Here is a 20,587-nt window from a genome sequence, read left to right as displayed (position 1 = left end):
TTATATTAAGTTCGCTTGCTTGCTTACGACAGTGCAAATCTTTCGGTCGTTTTTTAACCCACTTCCCGTGATCCAATCGAGCTGACATTTTCCACACAGACTCGTTGTGCGTGACAATTAATGTTCGTGAATTTTTTTTTCCAAAATTTTACACTTTTTAGGACAAAAATATTATATTTAATTACCAATTGCTTAATGGTGCAATGCAATCATCTGACCCATAGGTGGCAGCCATCTCAAGCCAGAGGACGAGAGGACTCTAGCCGCCACGCATATAAAGGATTTATAGTGAAAACTTTGTTTTTACGGGTTATACTTGTACGTTCTTCCGTCTCTGTTCTGGATCACCACAGGCGCACATGGACCCAGTTATCTTCTGCGTTGCTCTGAGCTCGTGGACACAGAACTCGTCCTATTAGTGGCGCGAGGCGGGGGCGCGGCCAACGAGACGAGGTGGCCGAGTGGTTAAGGCGATGGACTGCTAATCCATTGTGCTCTGCACGCGTGGGTTCGAATCCCACCTTCGTCGCGATTATTTTTAACAAAATAAATAAATGTTATCTTCGTCTCGTTCACGCAGATAATTCAATATTGGAATATAATGTACTGTCCTGCGTAGTCATTTTTTGGGGTATTTCGATACAGTCACGAGTCACGAAGATAGGTTGAAAGAAAATAACAAAAAAACTACGTTTCCATTGAAACGTCGTAATTTTTTGTTATTTTCGATCGAAACGTAGTTTTTTCTTTTAACCTGTCTACGTGACTTTACCGAAAGACTCAAAGAATATGGATTCCTGCAGTCACGAAAGCTTTAAGTCGATATTAACTGCATAGTCATTACTAAGCAAACACATTCCTGCGGAGGGAGCTGGTAGGAACGTTGGGTTGCTCGGTCAATGGCCAGGGTCAACGGCGGCGTGGTGTATTCTGCAAATATGCCCCACTGTGAGGGCGGGCACAAGCCGGCGTGAGCAGGTTAAACGTTGAGTTTTATAGGGGCACCACGGGGTGACCAGCCCCTCCCCACCCAGTCCCACCCTCTCCACCCAACCCCTCCCCACCCTCCCCACCAGCCCCTCCCCACCCTCCCCACCCAGCCCCTCCCCACCCTCCCCTCCCCACCCAGCCCCACCCTCCCCACCCAGTCCCTCCCCACCCTCCCCACCCAGCCCCTCCCCACCCTCTCCTCCCCACCCAGCCCCTCCCCAGCCTCCCCTTCCCACCCAGCCCCTCCCTCCCCACCCAGCCCCTCCCTGCACGACGGATGGACGGACACAATAATCCCCTGTGGGCTGGTGGAACCAGTGGGTTCCTACCAGTATTAACCCATTCCAATAATCGAGGTGGATCCGTGAGATGAAGTGTAATTGTCATGCAAGCTGCGTGTGCGTGACGCCCTCTACTGGGTGAAAACGAAGTTCGACCACAGACTCGGGTTTTAGGAGGTGAAAACGATGTGTTGTTTATTTGGAGAGAGAGAGAGGGGACTAACACCCAACCTGTACACATCATCATCATCGACGTCACCATCCTTATCACAATTACCGAAATATCATTACCACTACCATCACCACCACAATGATAATTACCACCAACATCATCATCAAATACTGTAATATCATCATGGCCGTCATGACGACCACAAACATCAGCATCCCTGTATTATCGTCAACACCATCACCACAAACCATCAATGCATTGATTAGAACTAACCTCACTGCTAATGTTTGCACCATTACCACCAACACCATTACTGCCATTATAACAAAATACTGTTAATACCATCACCATCGTCTTCACTGTGTACCATTACCATCACCATTGCCATCAAATACCATCATCATGAAGCTCAGCAGGCTAGGGCCTGGATGGGTTGACCAGCACCAGGGCTTGCCAAGTGCTGTAGGTGAGGGTGGGTTTCCTCACCGCTTTTCTCCCACATGCAGCCATGCTCTCATTAACTACGGAATTCACGGCCAAACATCCCAATGTAGCAGGACCCTTCTGATAAAAAGGTTGGCCCGGGTAAATAAATGGCATGTTAACAATCATCAACAGCAGCATCATCGTCATCACACCATCACCACTTCTCCATGAGCCATCCCAGAGCCAAGTAGAAGTGAGCTGGAGTCATCCGAGGTCACCAGAGGTCAACCAGGGTCACCCGGGTTCATCACAGCCCGATGTACGCAGTCACCCACTGTGTCACCAGGCGGGGACGTGGGGGGGATGCAAGGGGAGAGATGTGAGGAGCAGAGACATGAGAGGATGGGGAGAAGGGATAGTCGGGATAAAATTGGGGGGGGGGGGGGGGAAGGATGTGAGGGGGGCATAAGGGGATGTGGGAGCAGGAACAAGATGGTGTGAGTTGAAGGACGAGCGTTGGTGGATGGTATGTGGGTTGACGTGCAGATGAATGGGTGGAAGGAGCAATGGAGGAATGGGTGGATGGATGGTGGATAGGTGAACGGAGTGATGTATACAGCGGTGACGTGTGGATGAAGTGATGAAGTGTGCAGAGCGATGGGCGGAGTGGAATGTCGAAGGGGTGACGTGAGGGTGGAGCGATGATGGCAGGCGGAGACTATCTCCTTGGCCTCACCTCGTCAAACTCGGGAAGTGCCTCTCCCGTTCTCTCCTTCTCCACCTCGTAAACACCTGGGCGGGAGGGGGGAGAGGGGGCACAAGTCACGTGACCCGACACCGATGATGTGTTGATGTTTTAATTTTGTTACGGTCGCTGATGGTTGACGAGCGTCCATAGTTATGAAGGTCCACGGTGGTGGTGGGTTTTTGACGACGGCTTTGGTCATGTTGCTGTCGATGGTGGCGATGAGAACGATGATGTTGATGACAATAAACGATTAGTTGTATGCATCTCATCGTCGTCGCTCACGCAAATTGAATCCCACGATTGCTGTGGAACCACAGACGAGTGGTTAAAGCAGCAACCAGGCATCGAGCTGGGACTGCCAACAATTCCCCAAGTTCTGCGGTCCTTTATTTAAAAAATGCAGCCAATTAATGAGTGTTGACGCATACTAATAGTAGTGATGATCATGATGATGTTAATAATTATAATGATGTTGATGATTATAACCATGATGTTGCTGATGATGGTCATGATGATGATGTTGATTATGATAAATGCTAATGTTGATGCTGACCATCGTGATGATGTACGTATGTTGAACTTCTTTCGCGTCGTACGTAGCCAACCGTGCTCATCGTCAGTGTGGGGGAAGGATAATAAACTAAATACAAAAACACTGTTCTAAAGTAATGAGATTTCAATGTAGATTTGAAAGTGCACAGCTCCAGTGGCTTCCTATTATTGGACAGAAGAGCGTTCCAGACGGCCGAAGAAGCGCATCTGAAAGCGTGTGATGCGGTGACCGTCTTTGTTCGACGGTTAGCCAAAAACCACTGCGCGGATGACCGGAGTTTGCATGATGGATTATGCTCCTCGATGATGATAACCATAATGGTGATTGATGTTGGCTATTGTGACGACGATGTTGACGATGATAATCATGATGGTGGTGTTGATGCTGGCTATCGTGATGATCAGATAACCATGATGGCGATGTTGGCGATGGTGGTGATGATCGACGATTTGCCAGGACGGCGATGGGGGCCTCACTGAAGAGGTTCTGCAGGCGACACGCGCAGCTGACGAAGGCGCTCAGGCTCAGGCTGGAGTCGGCGCTCGCGAAACGCGTCCACGCGCGCTCGTACACGGCCATGCGCAGCTTCACACCTGCGGGGTCACGCCACACACGGCTCAAGGTCAGCACACCTACAATCCCCCCCCCACCCCCAAAGTTGCTATTTTTTTTATATTTGCCAGATAATGGAATTTGGATTTTTTTTTTGTATTAATGCAGGCCCCATTGAAGAAGCTTCACATTTAAGGACTGCCCCCCCCCCCCACTCCTAGGAAATGTCCCAATCTACTTCTGGGTTATCGTGGTGCAGTGTATCGTGGTGTATCGTGGTGTAACGTGGTGTATCGTGGTGTATCGTGGTGTGGTGTATCGTGGTGTATCGTGGTGTATCGTGGTGTATCGTGGTGTGGTGTATCGTGGTGTAACGTGGTGTAACGTGGTGTATCGTGGTGTAACGTGGTGTATCGTGGTGTATCGTGGTGTATCGTGGTGTGGTGTATCGTGGTGTGGTGTATCGTGGTGTATCGTGGTGTATCGTGGTGTGGTGTATCGTGGTGTGGTGTATCGTGGTGTATCGTGGTGTGGTGTATCGTGGTGTAACGTGGTGTATCGTGGTGTATCGTGGTGTATCGTGGTGTGGTGTATCGTGGTGTATCGTGGTGTATCGTGGTGTAACGTGGTGTATCGTGGTGTATCGTGGTGTATCGTGGTGTGGTGTATCGTGGTGTGGTGTATCGTGGTGTATCGTGGCGTGGTGTATCGTGGTGTAACGTGGTGTATCGTGGTGTATCGTGGTGTATCGTGGTGTGGTGTATCGTGGTGTGGTGTATCGTGGTGTATCGTGGCGTGGTGTATCGTGGTGTAACGTGGTGTATCGTGGTGTATCGTGGTGTATCGTGGTGTGGTGTATCGTGGTGTATCGTGGTGTGGTGTATCGTGGTGTAACGTGGTGTATCGTGGTGTATCGTGGTGTGGTGTAACGTGGTGTTTCGTGGTGTATCGTGGTGTGGTGTATCGTGGTGTATCGTGGTGTATCGTGGTGTGGTGTATCGTGGTGTATCGTGGCGTGGTGTATTGTGGTGTAGCGTGGTGTATCGTGGTGTATCGTGGTGTATCGTGGTGTGGGTGTATCGTGGTGTATCGTGGTGTGGTGTATCGTGGTGTATCGTGGCGTGGTGTATCGTGGTGTATCGTGGTGTATCGTGGTGTATCGTGGTGTGGTGTATCGTGGTGTATCGTGGTGTATCGTGGTGTGGTGTATCGTGGTGTATCGTGGTGTATCGTGGTGTATCGTGGTGTAACGTGGTGTAACGTGGTGTACGTGGTGTATCGTGGTGTATCGTGGTGTGGTGTATCGTGGTGTATCGTGGTGTATCGTGGTGTATCGTGGTGTTATCGTGGTGTGGTGTATCGTGGTGTATCGTGGTGTAACGTGGTGTATCGTGGTGTATCGTGGTGTATCGTGGTGTATCGTGGCGTGGTGTATCGTGGTGTATCGTGGTTGTATCGTGGTGTATCGTGGTGTGGTGTATCGTGGGTGTATCGTGGTGTATCTCGTGGTGTGGTGTATCGTTGGTGTATCGTGGTGTATCGTGGTTGGGTTATCGTGGTGTATCGTGGTGATCGTGGTGGTATCGTGGGTGGTGTATCGTGGTGTATCGTGGTGTATCGTGGTGTGGTGTATCGTGGTGTATCGTGGCGTGGTTGTATCGTGGTGTAACGTGGTGTATAGTGGTGTATCGTGGTGTAACGTGGTGTATCGTGGTGGTATCGTGGTGTATCGTGGTGTGGTGTATCGTGGTGTATCGTGGTGTGGTGTATCGTGGTGTGACGTGGGTGTATCGTGGTGTATCGTGGTGTATCGTGGTGTGGTGTATCGTGGTGTATCGTGGGGTATCGTGGTGTGGTGTATCGTGGTGTATCGCGGTGTATCGTGGTGTGGTGTATCGTGGTGTGGTTGTATCGTGGTGTATCGTGGTGTATCGTGGTGTATCGTGGTGTATCGCGGTGTATCGTGGTGTGGTGTATCGTGGTGTGTGTGTATCGTGGTGTATCGTGGTGTATCGTGGTGTATCGTGGTGTGGTGTATCGTGGTGTATCGTGGGTGTATCGTGGTGTGGTGTATCGTGATGTATCGTGGTGTATCGTGGTGTGGTGTATCGTGGTGTATCGTGGTGTATCGTGGTGTGGGTGTATCGTGGTGTATCGTGGTGTATCGTGGTGTATCGTGGTGTGGTGTATCGTGGTGTAACGTGGTGTATCGTGGTGTATCGTGTGTGGTGTATCGTGGTGTATCGTGGTGTATCGCGGTGTATCGTGGTGTATCGTGGTGTATCGTGGTGTGGTGTATCGTGGTGTATCGTGGTGTATCGTGGTGTGGTGTATCGTGGTGTAACGTGGTGTATCGTGGTGTATCGTGGTGTGGTGTATCGTGGTGTATCGTGGTGTATCGTGGTGTATCGTGGTGTGGTGTATCGTGGTGTATCGTGGTGTATCGCGGTGTATCATGGTGTATCGTGGTGTATCGTGGTGTGGTGTATCGTGGTGATCGTGGTGTATCGTGGTGTATCGTGGTGTGGTGTATCGTGGTGTAACGTGTTATCGTGGTGTATCGTGGTGGGGTGTATCGTGGGTGTTCGTGGTGTATCGTGGTGTAATCGTGGTGTATCGTGGGTGTATCGTGGTGTATCGTGGTGTATCGTGGTGTATGTGCGTGGTGTGGTGTATCGTGGTGTAATCGTGGTGTAAATCGTGGTGTAATCGTGGTGGTAACGTGGTGTATCGTGGTGTATCGTGTGTATCGTGGTGTGGTGTATCGTGGGGTGATCGTGGTTGTATCGTTGTGTATCGTGGTGTAATCGGGGTGTATCGTTGGTGTATCGTGGTGTAATCGTGGTGTATCGTGGTGTATCGTGGTGTTATCGTGGTGTATCGGTGGTGTATCGTGGTGTATCGTGGTGTATCGTGGTGTATCGTTGGTGTATCGGGGTGTAATCGTGGTGTATCGTGGTGTATCGTGGTGTATCGTGTGTAACGTGGTGTATCGTGGTGTACTCGTGGTTGTACGGGTGGGTTAATCGTGGTGTATCTGTGGTGTAATCGTGGTGTAATCGTGGTGGTATCGTGGTGTATCGTGGTGTATCGTGGTGTATCGTGTGTGTATAGTGGTGTATCGTGGTGTAACGTGGTGTTATCGTGGGTATCGTGGTGTAAGTGGTGGTGGTCTAGTGGTGTATCGTGGGTATAGTGGTATCGTGGTGTATCGTGGTGTGGTGTATCGTGGGTATCGTGGTGTAACGTGGTGTATCGTGGTGTATCGTGGTGTGGTGTCTAGTGGTGTATCGTGGCGTGGTGGTATCGTGGTGATCGTGGTGTATCGTATCGTGGTGTAACGTGGTGTATCGTGGTGTATCGTGGCGTGGTGTATTCGTGGTGTAACGGGTGTATCGTGGTGTATGTGGTGTGGTGTATCGTGGTGTATCGTGGTGTGGGGTATCGTGGTGTAACGTGGTGTATCGTGGTGTAACGTGGTGTATCGTGGTGTATCGTGGTGTATCGTGGGTATCGTGGGTATCGTGGTGTGGTGTATCGTGGTGTAACGTGTGTATCGTGGTGTAACGTGGTGTATCGTGGTGTATCGTGGTGTATCGTGGTGTGGTGTATCGTGGTGTATCGTGGTGTATCGTGGTGTATCGCGGTGTATCGTGGTTTGGTGTAACGTGGTGTATCGTGGTGTATCGCGGTGTATCGTGGTGTGGTGTATCGTGGTGTGGTGTATCGTGGTGTATCGTGGTGTAACGTGGTGTATCGTGGTGTATCGCGGTGTATCGTGGTGTGGTGTATCGTGGTGTGGTGTATCGTGGTGTATCGTGGTGTATCGTGGTGTATCGTGGTGTGGTGTATCGTGGTGTATCGTGGTGTATCGTGGTGTATCGTGGTGTGGTGTATCGTGATGTATCGTGGTGTATCGTGGTGTGGTGTATCGTGGTGTATCGCGGTGCGGTCTATCGCGGTGCGGTGTATCGCGGTGCGGTGCATCGTGGTGTATCGTGCAATGTACCACACTGGGCGAGCGCCTGCCCCAGCTCAAAGGTGCTCATGCCGCCCGAACCATCGCGGTCAAACTCCAGGAATACAGCCTGGGGGGGGGAGGGGACGGTGGGGGGTGAGGAAGGAGTGGTGAGTGGTGAACCATAAGTGGTGAGAAGGAAGTGGTGAGGAGGTAGCGAGTGTTGCCTTCATATATGTGTCAAATATAACATACATATGAAGGTATTATTTGGAGTGGAGCGGTGGCACAGTGGTTAGCGGCGAGCAGTGATTGGTGGATGGTGAGTGGGGAGTGGTGAGCGGTGAGCAGCGAATGGTGAGTGGTGAGCGGCACCTGTAATTTCTTCACGACGACCATGGACTGGTGAGTTTCCTCCAGATTCAACTTCCTCAGAGACTTCTTCTTCTGTGGTGGTGAGCGGTGGTGAGCGGCAGTGTGGTTGTGTTCACGGTTTTGTGTGTGTGTGGTGAGTGGCGGTAGTGTGTGGTGATTGCGTTCGTGGTTGTGTGTAGTGTGTGGTGGTTGTATGTGTATGGTGAGTGGTGGGGTGGTGAATTTGGTGGTGGTCAGTGGTTGATTGTAATTGTCAAAGTGAAAACTGGACATAACTGACCGCGACATCGACCCGTGACCTTCACCTTGACCCCCCATTCACAACCCCTGCCACGACCCCCCCCTCCCTCCGCAGCTACATATCCACAGAATTAAAGTCTTGAGTTGAACTCCCCAATCCTGGACGGCAGGGTTGGTGGATCACGCAGAGATGCCACCGTGAGCTGCGAGACTCCCAACCCCGCTGGGTCTGCACGTTTAGCCAGCAGATGGCAGTACAGCAAGTGGGTCCGTGACAGACATCTGTGCGGAACTGCGCGTGTTGCCCCCTCGCGCCAGAGGTCGCAACCGGGTACCTGATACCCGTACCCTACCCGATACCCGGCTACCCGTACCCGGCTGGGTACGGGTACGGGTAGCCGTTTGCGACCCTGGTGCAGCCGGGTACGGGTAAGAAATCAAAACCCGTTTGCGACCTCTGCCTCGCACGCATGGCGGGCTTTCTGAGGGTGCCTCTCCGTACCCCTCAGCCCGCACGAATCCAAGCCTGGACTCAAATCGTCATTGACCATACGTCCCAATCATTCCCTCTTGTTTTTTTTTCCTCCTCAGCAACGCCCTACCGAGTCTCAAGACTCTCCTTCGGGAGGGTCCTGCCAAGCTCTTTTTGCAGTCGAGGGCGATGTTGTTGCTGCTGCTGCTGTGTGTGATCCTCCCTAACGGCACTTGCCCCAACAGTCTGTTAAGGCCATACGGGGTATCTTTGCCTTTTAAGATCCAAAATTTTGTCATTTGCTAATAACGTTTCAGCATTGGGGATGTTGGCCCAATATCAGTTACGTTGTGTGTGTGTGTGTGTGCGTTTTATTAGCTATGGAAGCAAACCACAGAACTCAGAGGAAACCCACGCAGAACAGAGGGAGGCCATACAAAGTCTATCAGACCGGTGCCAGAGTCGAGATTTCAACCCAGGCCCTTCTGACTGTGAGGCGCTGCCAGCCTGCCACTCGTGTGCAGGCCTCTGTCAATCCACTGCTGGATGAGGGCACCCCCACGCACCACGCCGCGCGATTCGTGGGTGTCGTCAAACCCTGCCTCGCCACTCTGGTGAGTGCAGGTCGGCCAAGGTCGGGAGCACCGAAGTGGGAGCACAGAAGTACAGCACAACAATGGATATTACTGCATTGCTCTCTTGACCGCGCTGCTGTGATCTCCATTGTACGAGTTTAAACAATAATGTTAATAACATTCACATTAAAAGCAACATTGCCACATTAGAATCTCGACAGTTTGGGGAGGGGGGGGGTGTGGGGGTCGGGGCAGTGAGGATACGCCGGGCTGGAAGGAGACCAGGCTGCGACACGCGTCCATGGAGAGGGCGCTCCGAGCAGGTAACCCTGCAGTGGAGGGGGGGGGGGCAGGGGGGTCCAGTAACTCAGGTCCGCGTTCGACCGCTCCGTGTCCTCCCCCGTGACCTCCGTGTCCACGTGCCCCCCCACAAGCCGTGTCCATCTGCCGCTGATGATGCCTCTGATATCCCTGCGCCCACCCACCCCCTATTCCCTGTGCCTCCTACACCCCGTGCCCCCCACGCTCCCCACGCCCCGTGCCGCTCACATTCACATAGCCCCCCAGTACAAAAGCCCGCTATGCCCCATGTACCCCCACAACTCGTGCCTTTTGCATGCCATGCTCCCAATACTCCTAATTTGTTCCATGCGTTGCCCCATGCACCACGTGCCCCCCAGTGTGCCGTCATCCCCTCCCCCCACTACCGCTGTGCCCCCCACTTACTTGAGTTGACGAGACGCGTGAACTCAGACAGGGAGATTCGTCCATCCTGTGGGGGGAAGGGAGGGACCCAGGGGCAGCAACAACAACATCAACAACACCAACCACAGACACTACGACCATAGAAACATCCACCACAACATCTCCCCTGTAGCTACAGAAAGCCACCACCACCTCGTCCTCCAAGACAACCACCACCTCCACAATCACCACAATCACCACCACAACCATCACCAAGACTATCACCACGAGCACCATCACCAATATCACCATGTCCAACATTATCACCACCACCATCTCCTGCACCACCACCATAGATATCCACCAATACTATCAACATCACTACTACGAACTCCACCGCTACCCCCACTACCACCACCATCATCACCACTACACCTACCATTAGCTGCTTCGTGTATTTACGCCTTAGTTTTACGGCTCTTACAGTGTGGAAGTTGTTGTGGTTGTGTTGATGTGTGGTTGTTTGGCAGTGGCTGTGGTGTGGTGGTTGTCTGGTGATGTGGTGGTTGTGTGGTTGTTTGGTAGTGATGGTTGGGGTTGTTGTTACTCTGCCCGCCAACTTCTGAAACTCGGCGTCATCCAGCTCGGGTTCAGTGGGGGCAGGAGCGGCGAACACAATCTAAACAACAACATAAACAACAACAACATAAAAAACAAACAACAACATAAACAAAAACGATATCAGATAAACAAGAGTAGCCAAATGTCTGCAACGATTTGTGGTCGTGGTTGTTGTTGGTTTCTGTTGTGGTGATGGTCGTGACTGGCGGTGGTTGTTGTGGTGGTGACTATGGTTGTGGTTTTGTGGTGGTGGTGGCTGTGATTGTTGTAGTTTAGTGGTGGTTTCTTGTGGTGGTTGTTGGTTGTGGTTATGATAGCGGTGGCTGTGGTGGTGACTATGGTTGTGGTTTTGTGGTGGTGGTTGTTGTGCTGTTGACTATGGTTGTGGTTTAGTGGTGGTGGCTGTGATTGTTGTGGTTTAGTGGTGGTTGTTGTGGTGGTTGTTGGTTGTGATTATGATAGCAGTGGCTGTAGTGTTGACTATGGTTGTGGTTTAGTGGTGGTTGCTGAACTGTTGACTATAGTTGTGGTTTAGTTGTGGTGGTGACAATGTTTGTGGTGTAGTGGTGGTGGTGGTGACTATGGTTGTGGTGTAGTGGTGGTGGTGACTATGGTTATGGTGTAGTGGTGGTGGTGACTATGGTTGTGGTGTAGTGGTGGTGGTGTAGTTGTGACTATGGTTGTGGTGTAGTGGTGACTATGGTTGTGGTGTAGTGGTGGTTGTGGTGTAGTGGTGGTGGAGTAGTGGTGGTGACCATGGTTGTGGTGTAGTGGTGGTGGTGACTATGGTTGTGGTGTAGTGGTGGTGGTGTAGTGGTGGTGGTGACCATGGTTGTGGTGACTATGGTTGTGGTGTAGTGGTGGTGGTCCGTCAACACTCACACTCCCGTTAAACTCGCACTTCAGGGGCTCCGCTTTCCTGAGGGGGGGTGGGGGTGAGAACGAAGAGGTGGTGGTGAGGAGGTGGTGAGGGTACCGGGAGCGGTGTCGCAGCGGTCAGCGCACTGCGCTCACAATCAGCAACGAATATCTGAACTAGCCCTGGGCCTCCCCTAGGTCGACTCTGCCTTAAGTGAGTAAGTACCTGGTGCGATGTGTAAACATCGGCACTGGTGGGGTGGCACAGGTGGCGCGGGCGTGGTTCCGGCCACCCAGCCACCCCCTCGGGGAGCTTTGCCTTCGTACCGGGAGCGGTTCTCCTGCTTGGCATAGACGCGCACGAAGAAGTCGCCCTCCACGTCGGGCTCGTAGGTGGAGGGGACGACCACGTAGTCGCCCAGGGGCAGGCGGGCGCGCACACTCACCTGCGACACAAGGCGGGGGGGGGGGGGTGTCCCAGCGGTTTGGGTGTTCTTCTGTGCCCTGTGTCCCCCGTGTCCTCGTGTCCCTCGCGTGTCCTGCGTCCCCATGTCCCCGTGTCCTAGTGGCACCACGTGTTCCCATGTGCCCCTGTCCCCACGTCTCCCGTGGCCCCCGTGTCACCTGTCTCCCTGTGTTCCACGTCCCCCATGCCCCCCCCCCCTCTTGTTCCGCGTCCCCCTTGCCCCTGTGTCGAATGTCCCCCGTGTCCCCCGTGTGTCCCCGCGTCTCCCGCGTGTCCCCACGTCCCCCGTGTCCCCGTGTCACCTGTCTCCATGTGTTCCACGTCCCCCATGCCCCCCCCCCTCTCTTATCCCGCGTCCCCCTTGCCCCTGTGTCGAATGTCCCCCGTGTCCCGCGTGTCCCGCGTGTCCTCCATGTCCCACGTGTCCCCCGTGTGTCCCCGCGTGTCCCTGCGTGTTCCCCACGTCCCCCGTGTCCCCCACGTCCCCCGTGTCCCCCACGTCCCGCGTGTCCCGCGTCTCCCGCGTGTCCCCCGTGTCCCCCGTGACCTCCGACCTCGCGGGCGTTGGAGAACCCCGGCGTCTCCTCGACGGGCCGCGTCGTCACGAAGAACGAGGAGGGGAGGGGGTCCTTCTGCTTGCGGAGCTACACACAAGGGGGGGCAGGGGTCACGTGGGCACGCCCCCCCCCCGCCCCAACGCCAGCAATCGCCTCCTGCTCGTGGCCACTGACCCAGAGATGGGACAGGGAGAGTGGCTCCAGAACACAGCCCCCTGATGATCATCATGATGCTGCTGCAAGCAGTGATGATTGTGCGTGTGTGTCGATGATGACAATTCTATTATTTCGCATGATGGCAATATGTTCATGGACAAAATGCCAATGTCTGGTGGCCAAGGCGAGAGGGCTTGAGGAGCTGGAGATGGTCTCGTTTTGCTGTTCCTCCTACATCGAAGGAGGACAGACTGCAGTGGGTTACCGTGTGGTCCATAGTTTGGGTTGCAAGGCCACAATCACACGAATATGCTTTGTTATCAATGCATCTTTGTGGGTCTCCATGAGTCTCCGTGTGTCTCTATGTGTCTCTGTGCCTCTGTGTTTTATTTTTCTGTTTCTCAATATGTCTCTATGTATATCTGTATGCATCTTCGTGTGTCTGTATGGGTTTAATGTGTATGGTGCATAGTTTGGTTTGCATGGCCACGATCGCGCTACTGTGGCTTGTCTTGAATTTTGAATGTATGAAACTGATGTGCAAATCAGCTACTGATGTTCTAATTCGGTTGATGGTGATATAGATTGATGATGCCGCATGTTTTGACGATGCTGATGGTGATGGTGGTGGTGACGATTGGCCCCAGTACTCACTGCACCCTGCACTGTACACACCTTTTCTGGCACCTGTGCAGACACAGACACAGACAACACTTCAATTAAAACCAGGGCCTCCTCACAGCATCCACATGCCCCTCGTATTGTACCCTACTCATTCTGCCGCATCGGGTAAAAGTAAATCATTCATTGATTATAATTATTATCACTGCTACAGTATTCCGCTTGCTTACCCAAGAAAGCCTCACTGAGTCTCAAGACTCCTTGTTCAGGAGGGTCCTGCCAAGTTTTACAGTAGGGGGGCGATGCTGCTGCTGCGTGTGTGTGTGTGTGATCACTGGGAGACAAAGTCGGCCGAGCGTGGTGCCGGCCACCCTCGTGTGCCATGCCGGCCTGCATAGGTGCCCGCTAACAGCACTTGCCTCAAAAGTCTGTGCAAGCTATACAGGGGATCTTTGTCTTTGTGATAACAATTGAGTGATCTGCAGGTACATTTTTCAGCATTGGGATGTTTTGGCCAAGCCCAGTTTACAATGAATGGAAACCCATGCAGAACAATGGGGAGACATACAAAACGCCACGCAGACAAACGCCCTAATCGGGGATCGAACCCGGGTCCTTCTTGCCGCGAGGCACCAGCGTCACCACCGCGCTGCACACCGCCTCGCCGTCTCCGACACGGTCACCGTGACCTTCACGAGGCCACCGTGACCCCGGCGAGGTGACTCACCGGGTAGACGGCGAATCCGATGTAGAGGAAGTCAGGGGTCCCCTTCCCGTTGGATGCCGGCGCCCCCCCCCTGCGGTTCTTCTGCATGAGGGCCAGGACCACCGTGCAGTGGGTGGCCGCTCCTCCCCGGTGGGCTGCTCCTGGCCCTCCTCCTCGGGACCCCACCTCCTCGTCCCCAGCACGCAGACTCAGGCGGAACTGGGGGTTGGTCCAGAACGAGACTGTGGGGTCGCGAGAGGGGTGGGGGGGTGCAGGTGGAATGTCAATAGTCCTGAAATATCCCAGAACTATCCTGTACATGTGGATTTGTAAATCCACAGTCTCCAGCACACTGCAGGTCGAGGGGGGGGGAGCGGTTATTTGACCATACTTCACCACGACGCTGGTCAGCACGGGTTGGTAAATGCGGCGAGCATAGACGTGGGGGCATAGAAGCACAGTACAGTAGTAGAGTTTCTTGCAATTCCCTCTGCTGCCCACAACGAGCACTATCCAGGCTCAACAGCCCGCTTAGCTTCTGAGATCTCGAGAGAGATGAGGGCGCGTCCTGGGAGAGCGTTTTGTCATTGCTGCCTCATCCGATTTCAGGGCCAAACGACTTCCGACTCATTCTGCGATCATTCCCTCGTCACTCACAAGCCACACGGGTAAATCCAGCGCTTCATCTCTCGCCGAGCAGTCTTCCAGGTTGCTGGTAGATGAGAGCACGTGGCACCTTGGCTCGTGGTAGCCACAGCACATAGCGAGAGAGGGAGGTATTCTGGATGTGGCATGCAGTGCGCGGGGATATTGTCTGGGCCATCAACCTACACAAACCCCGGCCGAAATAAAATCCTGGGTAAATAGATTCGCGAATTATCTCTAACTATCTTTACTACCCGGCTTCGCCCGGGACTTGGATTCTTGTCTTGGATTAATACACGGCCTACGCGGAGGGTGGGGGGGGGGGGATGCGTGACGTCAGCAGGCACACTGCGTGACGCTTTCGCATGCGGGTGACATCACAGACGTGACGTCACCGCTAACTTGCCGTGCAAAATATATCCATTATTGCGCCACCCCCCCCCCCCCCCCCCCCCCAAATACAAAAGTCTATTTTTATACTTTTTGCATTGTGTACAGTCTGGAAGCTACCCACATGCCAAATTTCAAGTTTGTTGCATGTCGGGAAGTATGCTAAACATTTCGAACAGACACACATATTCACAAATTTCCCTTTTATATATATAAATTAACATGACGTTAATTTGGCATTTGCACCGTTCTTAACTCAATTTGGGACTGCACACGGCAGCAATCATGAGCCCGCTACTGGCAGACTGATGCCCACTTGCAGGCCAGGTGCTGCGAGCCGCTTTGCGGCGCACAGGGACAGCTGCCACCAGGGGTGCCCCTCGAATGTTTGTGGATGAGATGTGACGTCAGGTGGTTTTGAGTTGCTCATGTATCTAAGCAAGCGCCATCGGAGTGCACAGATTATTAAGATTATCATTATCATCATCATACAATTATCAGGGAGGGTGCTACATCTATGCATTGTAAGATTTACAAAACATTCCCGAATAATTCCCAGGAGTCACCTTTGTATTTCCTGCAGCCGCCAGCGGAACAGCCGGGGATCCAGCGTCCGTCGTGAGTGGTGAGGGCCCACGAGGGTGGAGCTGGGGTCCCCGGGGCCGCCTCGGCCGAGTCGGTCCCCTCCGTCTCCTCGGGGTTGAAGCTGCAGATCTCGATGGTGCTGAAGAATTTCGTGAATTCCTCCACTGACATCCTGGGCGGAAGACGGCGCCATCGACACGAAAGTGGGTGGCTCGGTGGGTGGGTGGGTGGGTGAGCAAATTGGTAGCTGGGTGGGTGGGGGGTGAGTGAATGGGTGAATACGTAAGGGAGTCGGTGGGTAAGTGGATGAGTGGTGGGCGAGGGGGTTATTGAGTGTGTGAGTGATGATGATGATGCCGGTGTTGATGATTTCACCAGAATTCTCCGTCCTCTGACTTCTTGAGCTTGAGTCGCTGTTGCTCCTGTGGCTCCACCGAGTTCCACTCAGTGGCCCTGGTGGTGCACGCCACACACACCACGCCGGTACACACCCATGCACCCACACACAACGACTGCCGCCGTTCGGCACAAGTGGTGGTGACGTCACCACGACGCGTGTGCCATGCTCGGTGCACTTTGAGGCCACGTGAAGTGTTGAAGGGTCGCTGGCAGAAGGTCACGGAACAGACCCAGGTGCCATGGGTTAACTGACTGAGATAACAGAACCTCCCTACTGTGAAAACTTTCTGCGTTTTAGCCGCCCATTGCTCTCTACTGGTTATTGTGAGCATCGCTTCTCTAACGGAGAGCGACTGCCTCCAACTGCACAGTAGCGTCCTTCATGAACCTCCTCCACAGAGGCCGATTTTGACACCGCTGGTACCAGCCATCAACAAGTCCACTCCCCAACCCCCCATACCATATCAGTCCATCTCTTCTCTAGCCCGTGCCACGCCAGGTTGGCCCCCTCTATCCGGTCAAACAGAAATCTGCTTGGGCATGCGGTGGCTGGGCATGCGGACTACATGACCCAGCCAACGCAGCCTCGTCTGCCGGAGGCACTCCCCGATGGTACTGCGTCTGGATCTGTGAGCTCCTCGCACAATCCAGTTTCGTTAAATCCAAGATGGATAGTGGACATTGGGGGGAAGTAGAGGGGAGATGAAAAGATGGACAGATGAAGAGAGGGAGGGTGGGATAGACGGGGATCAGTACTTGTCGCTCCAGGCCCCCGTGTACTCCTGGCGACCCCACGGGTTTCGCAGGCGAACCAGGCGCACGGATCCCCCCTGAGTAGAGACCTGGGGGTGGCGGGGAGGTGGGGGAGCGTCTTGTTCACACACCACGGAGTGGCTCGGCGTCTCCATGTACCGTGTCTCTGTGTCTATGCATCGTGTTTGTTGCGAGTACGGAGTACGTGTGTTCCGTGTCCCCGTGTCCCCATTGTCCCTGTTTCTCTGTGTCTCCGTACCGTGTCCATGGCGGGTATGGAGTACACATGTCCCCGTATCTCCATGTCCCTGTGTCCATATGCCCCTGTGTCCCCATGGTCGCATGTCCACGTATCTCTGTGCCCCCGTGTCGATGTCCCCCCAAGTCCCCGTGCCCCAGTGTCCCCGTGGTCCCCGTGTCTCCGTACCGTGTCCATGGCGAGTATGGAGTACGCGTGTCCCAGCACGAGCCCGCTTTCGTTCACGCGACCCACCTCCGCGGGACTCGCCACCTACGTGGAAACACGACACACGCGTGTGTCACGTGTGTGTGTGTGCGTGTTTGGGATCGGTGACGTAGTGGTTAGCAGCACTCCGCTCACGGCCAACACCAGTGACGATTTTGATTTGAAGCTTTCGTGACTGCAGGAATTCATACTCTTTGGATCTTTCGATGAAGTCACGTCGTTAGAAATTTAATTAAATTAAACAAATCACGACGTTTCGATCGCAACACAAGCGGTCGTCATCAGGCAAAGGAATATTAAACAAACACAAGATCCAGGGCCGATTCAATACAGTACACAAAATCCGTGAAGGAGGTCATTCCTGACATGCAATATCCTGGAGTCTACAAACTGAGTTGTACCTTCGGTAGCAGTTACATTGAGGAAACGAAATGACATGTCTCGGACCGCGTTCGTGAACACAAGGCAGATCTGAAACATGGTAGGACCAATACCTCGGCCGTTGCTGATCATTGTTTAACGCTGTGGGCTCACACGAAATAGATTTTTCCAAGACGGAGGTACTCTGCAAACCTACCGGCTACCTTCAGAGATTTGCTCATGAAGCCATCCAGATATATAAACACAGACACAACTTCACTCGAGAAGATGGGTACAAACTGAGCAATCATTGGAAGGATGTTATTAACCAGGTAAAGTCTTAACTGACTGTGATGTTTCCATCCTACCTGACTATGACAGCTGTTATTTCCGACTCTCTGTGTCTCTCTCTGTCTCTATGCTTCTCTCTTAGATCTCTCATGCTCACATGTCCTATGCATTGCACTCTCATGCCTTTGGATTACACTCTCTCTTGGCTCGTGGAGGCCACTCTAAGATCTTACATTAACATCATGCTAATCTCTCACATTAACATAGCCACTTCCGTGCCCTCGCCGAGGATGCCGCTCTCTGATCCTACAGGTACATGCTAATTTCTCACATTAACTTCACTAGCCCCGCACACTTCTTTATGACCCTTGGGCAACACCCATTTCAAACCTTTTAAAACAGTCCGCCTCAGCAGCAGACCACGCTTTCTCACCTGATGACGGACGCTTGTGTTGCGCCCGAAACGTCGTGATTTATTTTATTTTATACCTATGTGACTTTACCGACAGAACCAAAGAGTATGGATTCCTGCAGTCACGAAAGCTTCAAATCAAGACTGTACGTATCACCTTTATAAAGCCGGCGAGCAGGGCATTGCCGGCCAGGGCAGAGGTGACGCAGAGCCAGAGTTTGGGGGTCGCGGGGTCGGAGCGGTACGACTCTCCCACGCCGCCCGTGAAGTCCTCCATGGCCTCCAGAATCTTCCCGGCCTTGAGCCCCGCGTACGAGCCGTTCAACCTGGCGCATAGCACACGGTGATACATACACACACACGGTGATACATACACACACACACACACGGTGATACATACACACACACACGGGATATGTACACACACCCACACACGGTGATACACACACACACACACGGTGATACATACACACACACACGGTGATACATACACACACGGTGATACACACACGGTGATACACACACACAGTGATACATACACGCACACACACGGTGATACATACACACACACGGTGATACGTACACACACAGCGATACACACACAAACACACACACGGTGATACATACACACAGACATGGTGATACAATAACAACAACAACCGCCATTCGCCACTAAGTGGCAGTGACGTCACCACGACGCTTGTGCCAGGTCATGTGCACCTTGAGGCCACGTGAAGTGTCGAACGCCTGCTGGCAGGAAGTCACGGGGCAGACCCAGGTGCCACGGGTCGACTGACTGAAATGACCGAGATGACTGGCTGATGCACCACCTGTGCCCCCTACTGTGCCAACTTGCGGTGCTTTAGCCACCCGGCGCTCCGCTCGTTGTTGTGAGCGTCGCTCCTCCACCCTCTGTTGTTGTTGGAGGGCGACTGCCTCCAACTGTTCAGTAGCGTCCTTCACGAGCCTCCTTCACAGAGGCCGATCTTGACACCGCTGGTACAAGTCATCGGCAAGTCCACTCAGCTCCACATCCTCCTGTACCACATCACTCCATCTCTTCTCGAGCCCGTGCCGCGCCCGTTTAGCCCCCTCGATCCAGCCGAACAAAAGCTGTTTGGGTATGCGGTGATTGGGAATGCTGGCAACATGGCCCAGCCAACGTAGCATTTGCCTGCTGGCAGTGCTCACAGATGGGACTTTGTCCAGATCTTTCGAGGATTTGTGAGCTCCTCACACAATCCAGCCTGGTTAAACCCAGGATTGATCGTAGGCAGGCCAGCCTAAATGTTTCTAACCGGCTAAGATGTCCCATTAGGGGGGTCCACGTTTCTCAAGCGTAGAGAAGGGAGGGAATGACTGTGGCCGAGAAGACCTGAAGCTTCGTGCGGAGCGACAGACCAGGTAGCTTCCCAACAGCGTTATGCAACCGATGAAAATATAATGCTGCTCGATTGATTCGGAGGGAGACCTCTGCTCTTAAACCGGAGCCAGTCATGAGCACACTGCCCAGGTATGGGAAACTCCCAACTCTCTCCACAACTGCCCCATCACCGATTGGCAGTTGTGGGGTGGAGTGCCCGATGGTACAAAATACCCAGGCAGATGCTTCGTTTTGGTGGGGCTGATGGTAAGGCCCTACCTCTTACACACACACACACGGTGATACACACACACGGGGATACACACACACACAATGATACACATACGGTGCTATATTTGTGTGAGAACCCAGCGGTGTGTGAGTACCCAGCTGTGCGAGTACCCACTTGGCGTAGGCCTTCTCCAGCAGTGCGCTCCAGAACTCGTTGCGTGTGCTGGAGCGCGTGTACACGAGACGCTTGCCCCGCGACGGGAGGCGATCATCCACCACCACCTCCAGCCAGCGACCATACTGCCAGAACTGGGGGGGGGGGGGCACAGGGGACACGGGAGGCACGGGGGGGGGGGGGTACGCAGAAAGGCGCCCGAGTCGGGAATCGAACCAAGGTTTATCTTGCTATGAGGCACAAGCATTACCACTAGGCCACCACCCTCCCCACGCATGTAATCAAATTGATAATGATCGGTGATCAGTTTCATTCTTGCATATAGCACGGACACGTTCGTGAGCTAAACGGCAACGTCGAGGTCTGCTGGCCACGACGAGAGGGCTTCAGGAGAGGAGAGTTTGTGACGTTTTTTTGTTCCTCCTCCTCCTCGTTGAAGGAGCGTAGTGACTCCGGTGGTTTACTCGATGATCCATAGGGGCAGTGCTGAGCGGGACACGGTGCTC

At 53.3% G+C, this 20,587-nt stretch overlaps 1 protein-coding gene and 1 non-coding gene across 2 annotated transcripts in view; one reads left to right on the top strand and one right to left on the bottom strand.

The window, feature by feature from the left end:
- Nucleotides 1-447: 447 nt before the first annotated feature.
- Nucleotides 448-529, top strand: TRNAS-GCU (transfer RNA serine (anticodon GCU)). Its single transcript has one exon. It is a non-coding gene; the product is annotated as a tRNA-Ser (tRNA).
- Nucleotides 530-1,465: 936 nt separating this feature from the next.
- The window catches only part of LOC133342325 (calpain-8-like), a 32,691-nt gene continuing 13,569 nt past the window's right edge, over nucleotides 1,466-20,587 (bottom strand). The window contains exons 4-22 of the mRNA XM_061551411.1: nucleotides 20,082-20,215; nucleotides 18,470-18,638; nucleotides 17,211-17,294; nucleotides 16,787-16,872; nucleotides 16,007-16,084; nucleotides 15,613-15,803; nucleotides 14,033-14,253; nucleotides 13,360-13,371; nucleotides 12,526-12,615; nucleotides 11,833-11,951; nucleotides 11,530-11,566; nucleotides 10,634-10,705; nucleotides 10,069-10,114; nucleotides 9,607-9,671; nucleotides 8,056-8,127; nucleotides 7,732-7,810; nucleotides 3,647-3,763; nucleotides 2,606-2,661; nucleotides 1,466-2,203 (exon numbers count right to left, since the gene is read on the bottom strand). Of these exons, the coding sequence (XP_061407395.1) occupies nucleotides 2,177-2,203; nucleotides 2,606-2,661; nucleotides 3,647-3,763; nucleotides 7,732-7,810; nucleotides 8,056-8,127; nucleotides 9,607-9,671; nucleotides 10,069-10,114; nucleotides 10,634-10,705; nucleotides 11,530-11,566; nucleotides 11,833-11,951; nucleotides 12,526-12,615; nucleotides 13,360-13,371; nucleotides 14,033-14,253; nucleotides 15,613-15,803; nucleotides 16,007-16,084; nucleotides 16,787-16,872; nucleotides 17,211-17,294; nucleotides 18,470-18,638; nucleotides 20,082-20,215 (1,755 nt within the window). The 3' untranslated portion in view covers nucleotides 1,466-2,176. The remainder of the gene's footprint in view (nucleotides 2,204-2,605; nucleotides 2,662-3,646; nucleotides 3,764-7,731; nucleotides 7,811-8,055; nucleotides 8,128-9,606; nucleotides 9,672-10,068; nucleotides 10,115-10,633; nucleotides 10,706-11,529; nucleotides 11,567-11,832; nucleotides 11,952-12,525; nucleotides 12,616-13,359; nucleotides 13,372-14,032; nucleotides 14,254-15,612; nucleotides 15,804-16,006; nucleotides 16,085-16,786; nucleotides 16,873-17,210; nucleotides 17,295-18,469; nucleotides 18,639-20,081; nucleotides 20,216-20,587) is intronic.

This window comes from Lethenteron reissneri, chromosome 14, assembly GCF_015708825.2.
Source record: "Lethenteron reissneri isolate LAM-NWPU_2019-01 chromosome 14, ASM1570882v1, whole genome shotgun sequence".
Classification (NCBI taxonomy): Eukaryota; Metazoa; Chordata; class Hyperoartia; order Petromyzontiformes; family Petromyzontidae; genus Lethenteron; species Lethenteron reissneri.
The sequence above is the reverse complement of the archived record's forward strand: the minus strand, read 5'-3'. Positions and strand labels throughout refer to the sequence as shown.